Source organism: Alosa pseudoharengus, unplaced genomic scaffold (genome assembly GCF_046254945.1).
Source record: "Alosa pseudoharengus isolate Yale_2024_CS ecotype anadromous, Long Island Sound unplaced genomic scaffold, YU_APseudo_1.1 YU_APseudo_1.1_scf_10, whole genome shotgun sequence".
Classification (NCBI taxonomy): domain Eukaryota; kingdom Metazoa; phylum Chordata; class Actinopteri; order Clupeiformes; family Clupeidae; genus Alosa; species Alosa pseudoharengus.
In genome coordinates this window covers 20,290,892-20,302,912 of record NW_027468565.1, presented here as the reverse complement: position 1 = coordinate 20,302,912, position 12,021 = coordinate 20,290,892, and the positions used below count along the sequence as shown (strand labels likewise).

General features: G+C 41.7%; 1 protein-coding gene across 1 annotated transcript; it reads right to left on the bottom strand.

Moving 5' to 3' along the window:
- Positions 1–484: 484 nt before the first annotated feature.
- kptn (kaptin (actin binding protein)) lies at positions 485–6,104 on the bottom strand. Its single transcript, XM_076301006.1, has 12 exons — positions 5,773–6,104; positions 5,398–5,480; positions 5,122–5,206; positions 4,925–4,979; positions 4,711–4,789; positions 4,381–4,454; positions 4,106–4,212; positions 3,474–3,566; positions 2,807–2,870; positions 2,415–2,550; positions 1,604–1,777; positions 485–1,141 (listed from the first exon to the last, which is right to left on the bottom strand). Exons 1-12 carry the CDS (start codon positions 5,981–5,983, stop codon positions 968–970), a joined length of 1,335 nt encoding a protein of 444 aa, XP_076157121.1. The 5' UTR covers positions 5,984–6,104; the 3' UTR covers positions 485–967.
- Between the last annotated feature and the right edge of the window lie 5,917 nt (positions 6,105–12,021).

The window sequence follows — 12,021 nt, the reverse complement described above, 5'->3', positions numbered from 1 at the left end:
GTAAAGGCTGAAGACTAAGGAGGAAACACTACAGACTCAACACTGCACTGGAGAACGTACAGTATGTCACGCAAACTGAAGGCTGTGCTCTTCACATCTGATGATGAACTGCTTATAAAGTTCAACTTAGACGTTGAATATGTAGAATTTAGGATTCCAAGTAAATGCAAAGGGACAGTAATTCAATTATTTTGTAACGGGCGAATTGGCAAACAGATCTGTGATCAATGTAAATGTGACATATGTAAATGTGTGTTAAATAAATCCACATAAATCAATAAAAAACGATTTAACACAAGCAATATGTTCTGAACTTGTCATAGCTCTGGGGGGATGCATGGCACAACTCAATGTGAAAGGTGCACAATCTAGCCTAGTAGTTGTAGAGGTGCACACATTAGCCTGGCCTGTATCGATGTGTGGTTCAAGTGCCGTAGCCGGCAACAGTTTACGTCTACAAAAAAACAATGCCAGGGATCCAATGTTTATAAAACATTAAATTATTTAATACTTAAAGACAATGTTAGTTACTGTCATAATGATCAAATACATCTGAGGTGCAAACACAAGCAGCCCCATTTCAACATTTGTGATCATACACACATTTGCACAAGTACAGTTTCACACATCAGCTTCAGCATTAAGGCAAGGCGTGGGCACACCAGTCCAGGCACTGGAAAAGCGAGGAAGGATTTCCTGCCACACTTCATGTCAAGTGTCCCTGGTTACTTCAGTGTACTTACTAGTCAACATATGACTAAGTGCGAGTTATATATTCCATTATTACAAGATGTAGTTGGACTTGCTTCCAGTTGGTTTGGTGCACTGTAAAGATGATAGTTAATACACAGAGGGGTCAGATCTCCCACGGAAAAGTTATCTTCCTCATTACCCTCATCATCACCCACCATTACTTCACTGTAAACCACCAGAATTGTTCATCACTCTCTTTCGGTGGCTTCTAGTCTTAGCTAGAGGTGGTGGAGGTGGAGGTGTTCTGCTCATCACTGGTTTCTTGCCCCTGCTCTTGTTCCCCATGGCCTGTGGGTTGTGAGGTGGAGTCAGTGGTGGCTACTTGCAGTGCTGCCGCCCTGCTGGCCAAACGTTGCATCACCAGCTCAGCGGTGCTGCACAGGCTATGCTGAAGGGGGTAGGGGGAAAAAGGGCAGAAACATCGGGTCTGAATTATGGAATGCTAACGTAAAAATCCTGTGAACAGGTATTATTTAACTCTAAAGTATGCATTATATTGAGATATTTTTAAAGTTAAAATTGTACAACATTCAGTTTTAAAAGACTTGATTAAAGAATGATTAAAGTCATTCGTCAAAGTACAGAGAGATCTAAAGACAGATTAAAGTTATTCAGCGAAAACCACTTTATATATGCAGTTGAATTCGTCAATGCACACTGTCCTTTTAATAAACCAACAAACTTAAATGTTATCATTCTTTACAAACAAACTTAAACGTTATCATTCTTCATAAAAACGCAAACTATACATTTTATCATTCTTTACAAACACATCAATACTCTTTATAAACACACAAACTGAAATGTTATCATTCCTGGCGTATATAGCTCACGCTGCGTAATGTGTTACCTGTAATATGTGCAGGCCCTTGAGTGTGAGCACAGCCAGCTCCTTCAGGCCGTCTCCCGTCAGGTCCAAGTAGATGACGGACAGCAGAGGGCTCTTAAAGCTCCGCCTCCACACTAACTGGAAGTCGCCTGCCACGCCCGTCATCGGCTGGAGAAATTTATAGCACAGCAGCTCCTGGTACATACAGAAACAAGGGTTTTCATTAAAGGCACAGTTCGTGATTACACTTTTTGCCAAACTCGGCAAACTGCTCTTCAAGGTCTTGGTCAATACACTATTCTGCATCTGTCTGTAAACAAGAAATAAACAGGTGGCTCAGACACCTTTCGCCATAAACGCACTGTGCATTTCATACCCACAATGACTGTGGTCATCACAGTACGGAAAACTGTGGCCTTGTAGTAATGAAATGTGTTTTAGACTGTCTAAGATTCTCCAAGATTCAGAATTGTTTTCATGCGTTCTACTTTAGCACCTAGCAGGTCTTCAACTTTAAAAAAGAAAAAAAAAGATATAAATTCGTAACCTGGCTCATTCAAAACCCTCTAATCTTCCCTCAGTGTAACTGGCTCATTCATTCCCTCACTCTCCACCTCAAGCTGGTGTGTGGTGAGCGTTCTGGCACATAATGGCTGCCGTGGATCACCCAGTTGGGTGCTACACATTGGTGGTGGTTAGTGAGGTTCCTCCTTCACTGTAAAGCGCTTTCGGTGCCTTGAAAAGCGGTATATAAATGGAAGTTGTTGTTGTGGTTGTAATAATGAAAAATAGGCTACGCCCACCAATGAGAAGTGGCCCTGCCCAGTCATACCTGTCCATAAGTTCCCAAGAGAACCTCTTTCTGTCCGTCAAAGTCCAGGTCGATGACGAGTGCACAAAGCACAGCGTCACATTGGTCACTTTCGGCTAAACAGCAGGGCTTGCTCATACCACACACCTCCACATCCCTAACACACACACACACACACAATGAAATCCGCACAGATTTGTAAACTAGCATAAACAAACATGTGCACACACCACAATCACAAGTACACATGTAAACATGTGTATCCTCAATGGAGGAGATACAATACAATATTATTATATAGTTAAGATAGCATTAAATGCAAAAGGGTGAAGGTTGGCATGTCTGTCTGTGTGAGTAAAATTGAGGTCTGTGTGTATATGTGAAACTGAAGCATGTATGTGAGGTTTACTGACCTGTACACCACAGCCACCTCAATAGTGCTGGTGACCAGCAGATTGTAGCCTTCAGTCTGCTCCTCTGCCAAGAATATGCATGCAAGAGTACTTAATCCAAGATCAGTTTGTCTACTCATATATGAATACGCACACACACACACACACACACAATGAATGCACACACAATCTCTCTCTCTCTCTCTCTCTCATGGAATTTAGCAGATAACTAGCAGTTGTTCACTTCAAAACACACTCATGACTACACTGCCTGGCCAAAAAGAAAAGGTCACACACTAATATTTCGTTGGACTGCCTTTAGCTTTCATTAGGGCACCATTCGCTGTGGCATCCTTTCCACAAGCTTCTGCAATATCAAAACATTTATTTCCGTCCAGCGTTGCATTCATTTTTCCATCCATTGATGGAATAACCTGGTCATTCAGTATATTCAGGTAGTCAACTGACCTCATTCTTTGAGCACATAACGTTGCTGAACCTAGATCTGACCAACTGCAGCAACCCCAGATCATAGCACTGCCCCCACAGGGAGGCTCTTACCTATTTGCTTAGTTAAATCCAGGTGGTGACCTTTTTTTTGGCCAGGCAGTGTACATCCATCCTGTTTCTCTACCCTGTCCCTCTTGCTCTTTCGGACACACACACACACACACACACACACACACACCTGTGCTGTCTGAAATCTGGTGTGTGTGGAGAGGGAAGAGTAGCACTGTGGAGATAGGGCTGTCCTGCTGCAGCCTCCAGCTCTGCAAAACCTCTGGGAGACACAAAGCACACAGGAGGTTAAGCAGATTGATTTGCTCCATAAGACTCTGGTCTAGTCAGTATACACAATGATAATAGTTAGTGGTAGCTTCAACAGGAAATTTCTAAAACTTCTACGAGTAGCTGTTCAGACAATTTACATAAAGAAATATGTTTTTTTTGCTCTTTCATCTTTATAATGAGCTTTTAAAAATTGATATTGAAATGTCATACCATGAAATTAATGTAAAATCAATACTACTGTTTCATTTTAATATGTTTAACTTCAAACATAGATTCTACACAAAACAAGCCAAGAGAATTCAAAGACCTTTTTTGAAAATGTTTTCCTTATGTTGACTACATTATTTAGCCCCATATTTAGCCCCCTTTTGCTAGCATGCATTTATTTTAACAGGACTATTTTTTTCTCCCAAACTCTTAACTGTATTTAAATACACCATAATTTGTCAACATCTGTGAAGCCTTTACATGGTGACACTAACTACAGTAAGTGGAAGTGGACAAGAGGACAAAATGGCGTGTCCTCACCAGGGCCCTCCTGCTTGACCAGAGCCAATCCCACACAGCCATTTTGGCAGCCAAATGCAGAGAGGCGCCGCCCACCAGGAATACTCAACATGTCCAGCCACAGCACACTAAAAAGAGAAGAGAATACAGTTACTTGTATGTTACGTGATCATTACAAGATAATAGACAAACTCCACCCCCCCTGCCCAATCTAAAACATCTTTCTTTCGTTTCCAATTATTCATAATTCAGTTTCCTATCTTCTTTTTCCTCAATGTTTTGGCTCAGGGTCATACTTGCTTGGCAGTCCCTGCAGCTCAGGGAAGAGCCTCTCCACCGGCTGCTCTTCAAACTGATGAAGAGAGGCATTCTGACAGAGAGAAAGCCAAAGCACAAGTCAAACCCAGGTGAGAGCTGTCAACACCCCACCAGTGATTCACAGGGACAAGACATGTAACACAGTATTATCAACCATGGTGAACTACTGATGAACCACAAGCCTTATATATATTACAGAACATAAAGAAAGCAACATATATTTTCCCTTATGGAAATAACAGGGAAAGGAGAGAGAGAGAGAGAGAGAGAGAGAGAGAGAGAGAGAGAGAAAAGAGAAAGAGACTCACTTCTTTATAGAGGTGTATGCACTGGTCATTGCCACTGAGCAGAAACACTGTTTCACTGCAGCCATCTTTGCACTGAACTCTACAGAAGAAAAACAGAATTACACGGATCACTCACAATCATGCAAGGCTGACACAAAACGTAATACCCATATCATCCACAATCGCTGTCATAATGACTTCCACTGTGTTTTGGTGCAGCATGAAGCATACTCACTCTGTGTGGTATAGCTGGAAAGGAGTAAACTGCAACTCCAGATTCAGACAGCTTTCTGCAGAACAAATAGAACCAGTATAGTCAGTCATGTGATGAGGTAAAAACAAAATAAATGGACGCATGCAAGCATGATTCACACACAAGTGTCCATGTTCAAGTTGGACCCTGGCTCACATAGCCACACACACGTCACTCACGAGCAATAGATTCCAGGTTGAACTCAGACCCTGGCTCATAGTCACAGTAGATGTTGAGGAAGGGTGTGGCCTTGTCCCCTGAATCCTAAAAGAAAGGCCAGAGGTCAGGAGGTGGGAAAAGGTGTGCTAGAGAGACAAGGAGGGCATCTCAAGGCCCTCAGACTACTTACACAGTACTTGAGGGAAAATAGAAAGACAACCAAGAGCCTCAAACACACTCTTCCATGGGCTACAGTGTACTTCTGGGGAAGAGGTGCAGTTTGATGGAACATGTACCTTGATAAAAGTGATGCCCACGACTAGCCCCCTGCTAGGATGGGACTTATTGAAGGCGTCAATTGATACGATCTCTGCATCAACTGCAAGGTTGCAAAGGCAGTGAGTAAAACCATGAAAATTAACATACCAAAAACAGACACAATAGGATATCAGCAAATAGTACCTAGACAAAAAATTAGAAATAGATTTTTGTTTTCTAACAAGGGCGGCAAATGATCAAGTAACTTTTTAAATGTTACGAATGCGATTAGGAGACCACAAGAGTGTGGTGCCTCTATCGCTCGCATCTGGTTAGCCTCGAAGTCCAGTAATAGAAGTGTGTAGCCTAACGCCAGCAGGGAATTAGCAAACTGCTTGTGCTGTTGTTTTCACCTGGAATGTAAGTAAATTGCACTTCCTTGGCGACAGGTCGTATTTTCTGTTGGAGATCCTGGTATCTGAAACAAACCACTTTCCCCTTTAAAGTAGCGGCCAATAGTTCTTGTTCCCCCGCCTGACAGAGTCCATACATGTTACTCTGTGACACAAAGCGACTAAAACTGTCCTCCACAAACGGACAAGGACCTTCTACGTCGGGCAGCATGTTTTAATAGGACGTTCAACCTACTAAAACCTGATAATATTCTTCGAACAATACTGTCCAGAGATGCATCGAGTGTATTTGTTCATGCACGACACGACAGTCGCCCGTGAGGAAGCTTCACTCAAAACATCCTGGTTGTAGTTCTACGTCAGAGATCTGAACAAATCAGCTGTGACGCTTTCAGAAACGTAATACGCTATCTGAGCTAGACGAATCACTGAAAAAAATATGTTTATACATATCTATACATATATTGATATATATATTTTTTCTATGCTGTTTGTCATCAACAACAGTTCCTTACCTGAAGTAATCTGTCAGTTTGTTTTCATGAGATCTTCTTGGTGTTCCACATGCTCAGTTCACTTCGAAATCCACTAGAGGGCGCGGTCATCATTTAGGCTAGAGCTCATGGATTTGTTTCCCCACATGGGAAATATGGAATATGGCTTAACCTGTGATGGAAAGAATGAATATATATGTATATAATTAATATATGATTTAAATCACAACATTTCATAATATCTCCTCACAGAAGGCCTACATCATCATGACTTGACTGCTCAGAATAGGTTGTGCACTGATGTGCATCATAGGTTAAAGGTGAACGACAACCTGAAAAGCTGCTGTGTAAAAATAAAAGAATTACCATTGCTCTTACCCCTGTTTCTACTTGATCCTGAACTATGTTTTCCTCTATTTTCAGACGTGTTAGATACATTTATATCACTGACTGGGGACAGGAAAATATTGTCGCAGAGTATGAGTATACATACATGGGCTATCCATCCAACCTTAAACCGAGAGTATCTGGGAGTCATTTTCAGTATTTTTTTTATGCATGTTATATAGTTTGTCTGCTTCAAAATTTCAGATATGTGTCCCTTGTCCTGTAATCCTAGTCTCTGTTGTATGTCAGAGATTCAGTGGGTTAAGAGCATTTGCCACACATCCACACAGATCCAAACGAATCAAAAGTCTCAGTGAGCATTTAGAATAAATATTCTTGACACACTGATATTCTGCCTCATATATTTATTTACTTTATTTACTTATTTGCTATTTACATATATATATTTAGGACATTATGGACATATCAAGTCTTATGTTTTATCAGCACTTTAGACTTCTGCATGCCTGTCTTTATAAGGATACAGTCTCTGTGTGTGTTTTTTAATGGTGAACTTGTGTGTGTGTGTGTTAAGTGTGTGTCTATGCGTGACTTTGTGAGTCTATATAAGTGCATTTACAGTCATGTAATGTGAATGAATGGGTTTTAGGTGTGTTGGTGTGTGTCTATGGGAATAGATAAGAGCTTGGCTGAAGGCGCGCACATTTGTGTGGGTCTGTGCTTGTGCGTATCTGCGTACACATTTGTGTGTGTTTCTTGTGTGTCTGTTTGTGTAGGCGTGTGCCTATGTCCACAAGTGTGTGTTGGAGTGCATGTGTGCATATTTGTGTGTGTGTGTTGGAGTGCATGTGTGCATATTTGTGTGTGTGTTTTTGTGTGTGCATGTGCACACATTTGTGTGTGTGTGTGTGTGTGTATGTGTGTGTGTGTGTGTGTGTGTGTGTGTGTGTGTGTGTGTGTGTGTGTGTGTGTGTGTGTGTATCAGAGTATGTGTGTATATGTGTGTGTGTGTGTATGTGTATAGTCCTGCCCTGCCACAGGGATTATGTGTGTGTGGCTGATTGGTCCTGACAGTGGTCTGTGTATTACTGGCTGGCGCACAGATTAACACAACCCTTTTTAGACTGCCTAATCTGGATTATCTGCCAGAGTGTGCCAGCGATGACGCCGCTCGAGCCTGGCCTGCCCCCTCAGCCTAGTACCCCTCTGCTCGTCCACCCTCCCACTTCTCTGTCTGTCCATCCATCCCGTCACCTGCTTCTCTTGCTCTCCTCTCCACCACCACTCCTCCCCTTGTCCACCCCAATCTGCTCTCTGCATGGCCCCATTCTCTTAGGTCTGTGCGTATGTGTTTTAGTGCCAAGAGATTGGAGGAGGATAGTTTAAGGGACTGCAGGCTTTTTTTGTGTGTGTGCATGGTAATGTGTCTATCTGGGTGTATCTTTCTTTCTCTATGTGCCTTTATGTGTGTGTTTTTATGTGCATGTGTGTGTGTATGTGTCTCTCTGTACTTATGTGTGAGTGAGCTGAGTGTGTGTGTGTGTTTGCATGTGCGTGCATTTGTGTGTGAGTCACAATGTGTGTATATGCATTTGTGAGTGACTAGAGTGTGTATGTGTGTGTGGTGTGTGTGTGTGTGTGTGTGTGTGTGTGTGTGTGTGTGTGTGTGTGTGTGTGTGTGTGTGTGTGTGTGTGTGTGTGTGTGTGTGTGTCAGCATGTGGCAGGGGATTAGAGGTTAGTCCACTTCCATAATTGCTCTTGTGCCTGCATAGCTGGTGCCTGCCAGATGGGCAGGTCCCTTCTACCCCCACCCTCAGCATCTCTTCACCCTGCCCCCATCACACACAAACACACACACACACAGAACACACTTCATACTAACATAACACACACAGAAGACATTCAATGCAGCACTCCGGCTTTTGATTGAAAAGTAAAATAATTCAGTTGGATCAAAACCTCTCACATCGCAATGATGAAGTTGCAGCCTTATATTTTGTGTTTCAAAGCATATGCAGTGCTATGGAAATATTATCAGTGATAGTATTCATAGTTGAATAATAGTAATATCTGCAGTCACTACACGCCTTAAAGACATAACATTGTCTAGTTGAATGCAGGTATTAGTTAGTACTTTGTTTCCCTTTCTCAACAATAGCATTCTGTCAGGTCGCTACCACACCTTTATTCTCATCAGATTGTAAAAAAAATTCACAAAAGTCTCAAAGGAGACCAAAGAGGGACCAAACAGAACTCCTTAACACTGCATGAAAGTCAATAGAGCTCTACTACACAACAAATGGACAAGAACTTGGTTAACAACATTACAGATAGTTGTAATGCCAAAATCAATGAATTATCCTTGCCCCCATCCTTGAAGAAGGTATTTCAATCAGGTCTGTCCATCCATCTGTGTGTGTGTGTGTGTGTGTGTGTGTGTGTGTGTGTGTGTGTGTGTGTGTGTGTGTGTGTGTGTGTGTGTGTGTGTGTGTGTGTGTGTGTGTGTGTGTGTGTTTGTGTGTGTGTGTGTGCTCATAGAAGTTTAAAAGTACTAGTCCGATGTAGACCAAAACAGAAATAAAAACAAAAAAAGAGAGTCACCATATCGCAGCCCTCCAGCTTTTAGAATGTAGATGCTGGAATTTGGGTTTTACCTTGTTTGATATTATGTGGCAGGTGTAGGAGTCAACAGTTGCCTGACTGCTCTTATTACTTCTGTTTTAGGTAGTCAGTGAACATTACAAGTTCAGGTTCTGAATCTTCAGGAACAAAGCATGTTTGTACATCCTAAAATGAATAATAAATTCTGTTAAAGAGAAGGACAAACTGGTGAGCATTTGAGGGAGTAAGAGAGATCTGGTAATGGCCATATGTAATCAGGGACATATCCATTCCATAACTGTACTGTAGTATAATAATAACAATAACAATCAGTTGTGAAAAATGTCAGATAAGGATCACAGTGTTTGAAAAGCAACAACAAACCTGCATAGGCTAAATTATAAAAATTCAGGAGCACACCCTTCCTCCACATTTTGAGTTAAACACTGTTTAATGAATTGAATTTCCCCTAGGGATCAATAAAGTATCTATCTATCTAATGACTTCTAGAGTTGTGTGTAGGCTGTCATTTTTATTGAATTCGTTTTTAAACTGCTACTATTATTCTCAGCAAGTATTTTAGTTCTTGCATGGTCAGTAATGTGAGCCTAATGACAACTGTGTGGACTTGAATTATACAGAAATATATTTGACTGTCCTGAATTATGCAGCTATCTATTTGACTGTTGTTTATACAACATGTTATACATGTTTCAAAACAGAAACACACACACAAGCACAGACCCATAGGTGGGTATAATTTCAATCAATCAAAACCTGAACGCTGTATCAAAAACATATAGAATGTGGTATTACAGTCGGCCACATCATTATATTTGAACGTATCATCTTATAATTATAACGTAATATTGTCTATCTACTTACACACATATACATTTCTTAACATAAGCTAGTGTTTATGTTGGCCTGTGTTATTATGCTGCATCATCAAGCACATTTCAGCACCTTGTGATGGACAGTAGAGTCCTACAGGCAAAATCACATCATGCTACTTGGCTGAATGGCCATCCTCCAGAGTGCCTCAGTTCCTGAACTATTGACAATGTTGTTAAAACAACATTGTTTTATTTGAGGGGCTTGTTAGTCTCTATTGAGATAGTGTGTGTGGCAGGAAGTGAAATAAAGAGAGAGAGAGAGAGAGAGAGAGAGAGAGAGAGAGAGAGAGAGAGAGAGAGAGAGAGAGATTTCGCTTTGGTTGGAAATGACTGCAGGTCACACTTGGTCCTGACTTGGATCAATGCAAGTAACAGTATCACAGCGGCCCCCCTAAATCAGGAATTGTATACCTGCATTTCACAGGTATATGTCTGTGGAGTGACCTCAGTAACTCTGAGATGCACCTGGGCCAATCCCTGCCAGTCAGAACCAGATTCGTCATGGCAACAACTGCCTTCTGGGCAACGTCCCCACACATTCATTCCTTTGGTCATCTTTACTTCATCATTCAACCCATCCATCCATCCATCCATCCATCCATCTGTCTCTCTGAGGTCTGTGTGTCTCTCCCCCTCTCTTTATCCTTGCTCCCCTTCACAAAGGAGGCCCTCAGCCCTGTGCCTATTCTTCCTCCACCCTAATCCACCCTTCACCTGCCCCTCTCCTCCTCCTCCCCTCCTCCCGTCCTCATCACGTCCTCGTCCCTGTCCCGTCAGCTGGCTATGAGGTTATCACACTCTGTTCCTCCAGTTCCTGATCAGTCTCAACGTTCACACACTCACACACACACACACACACACACACACACACACACCCAAACAAAACCAATAAAGAAATATCCAAATCTGCATCTTTTTCAGAAAACAAAAATCATTATAATGAATAGCCTCCAATGATCAAATTACTGTAGCCATGCTTTTATATTATTATCATTATTATAAGCTAATGCTTTTTTGCTTTGTTATTATATATTCTGTTGCTTTGCTGTTGTCAAAGAAGACATGATAAGAAACTATTTCATCACTTTTGTCATATAACAAAAAAAAAAGTTACATAACACCTATTTACCTAAATTTGCCAGATTAACATGTTTACATTTACAATATAACAGTGTGTGCCTTTATAGTTTTATTCATTTTAGATAAGCGATAAGATAACCGAATTAAAATTAAAAAAAAATGACAGATCAGAATAAAATCAGAATGACAGATTTCTCCACGCAATCTCGTGAAGACCCAATATCATGACAAAGAGAATGCAGGAGTTGAACCACATTCTATGTAGATTTGCAAACAGAAATTCGGCACGTGAAGTCAAAATAAAAAAAAAAATACCAGCCCATTGGTGAATCTTTACATTGCGGTCTCACGTGCTACCGGGAAAAAAACGGAGAAGAGGGAGGGAGATAGAGAAAGAGAGGGACCAGAACGCGCCTTCCCCTGATTAGCTCTCCAAACTGTGCCCGCGCTCGTTGTAGCGCACGCGCCTCTACCTGCAGCGGAATTCGACAGAAAGGTGCGTATGTTTCCACGACCATTTTTGTGTGAGCCTTCTCAGCAAAGCATGTGTTTCAGTGCTGTTGTAACTGTTTGTGTACACCAAAGAGCTATATTGTAAAAAAGGAATTCAAAGAAAAGGAACCTAAAGAATCCTAAAGCGCCTCTCATCTCTACAGGTGTTCTCCACACTTTGGCGGCAGATTGAAAAGGGGTGGATTTTAGACCGGAGGAGACTTCAGTTTCATCGAGTCAAAGTTGGTCCCTCTGGGAGACAGTTGTCGGGCGTGTGAGGAGAGATCGGGAAAGAGAAGAGTTGTAAGAGAGGGAGAGAGATCCCGTTATCTCCAGC

Coding starts and splice junctions, on each gene's coding strand:
- kptn (XM_076301006.1), bottom strand. CDS start 5,983: ATGCTGCCCGACGTAGAAGGTCCTTGTCCGTTTGTGGAGGACAGTTTT. Junction 4,213..4,380: donor CTGCAGGGACTGCCAAGCAA/GTATGACCCTGA, acceptor TTCTCTTTTTAG/TGTGCTGTGGCTGGACATGT. Junction 2,551..2,806: donor GAGGTGGCTGTGGTGTACAG/GTCAGTAAACCT, acceptor TGTGTGTGTTAG/GGATGTGGAGGTGTGTGGTA.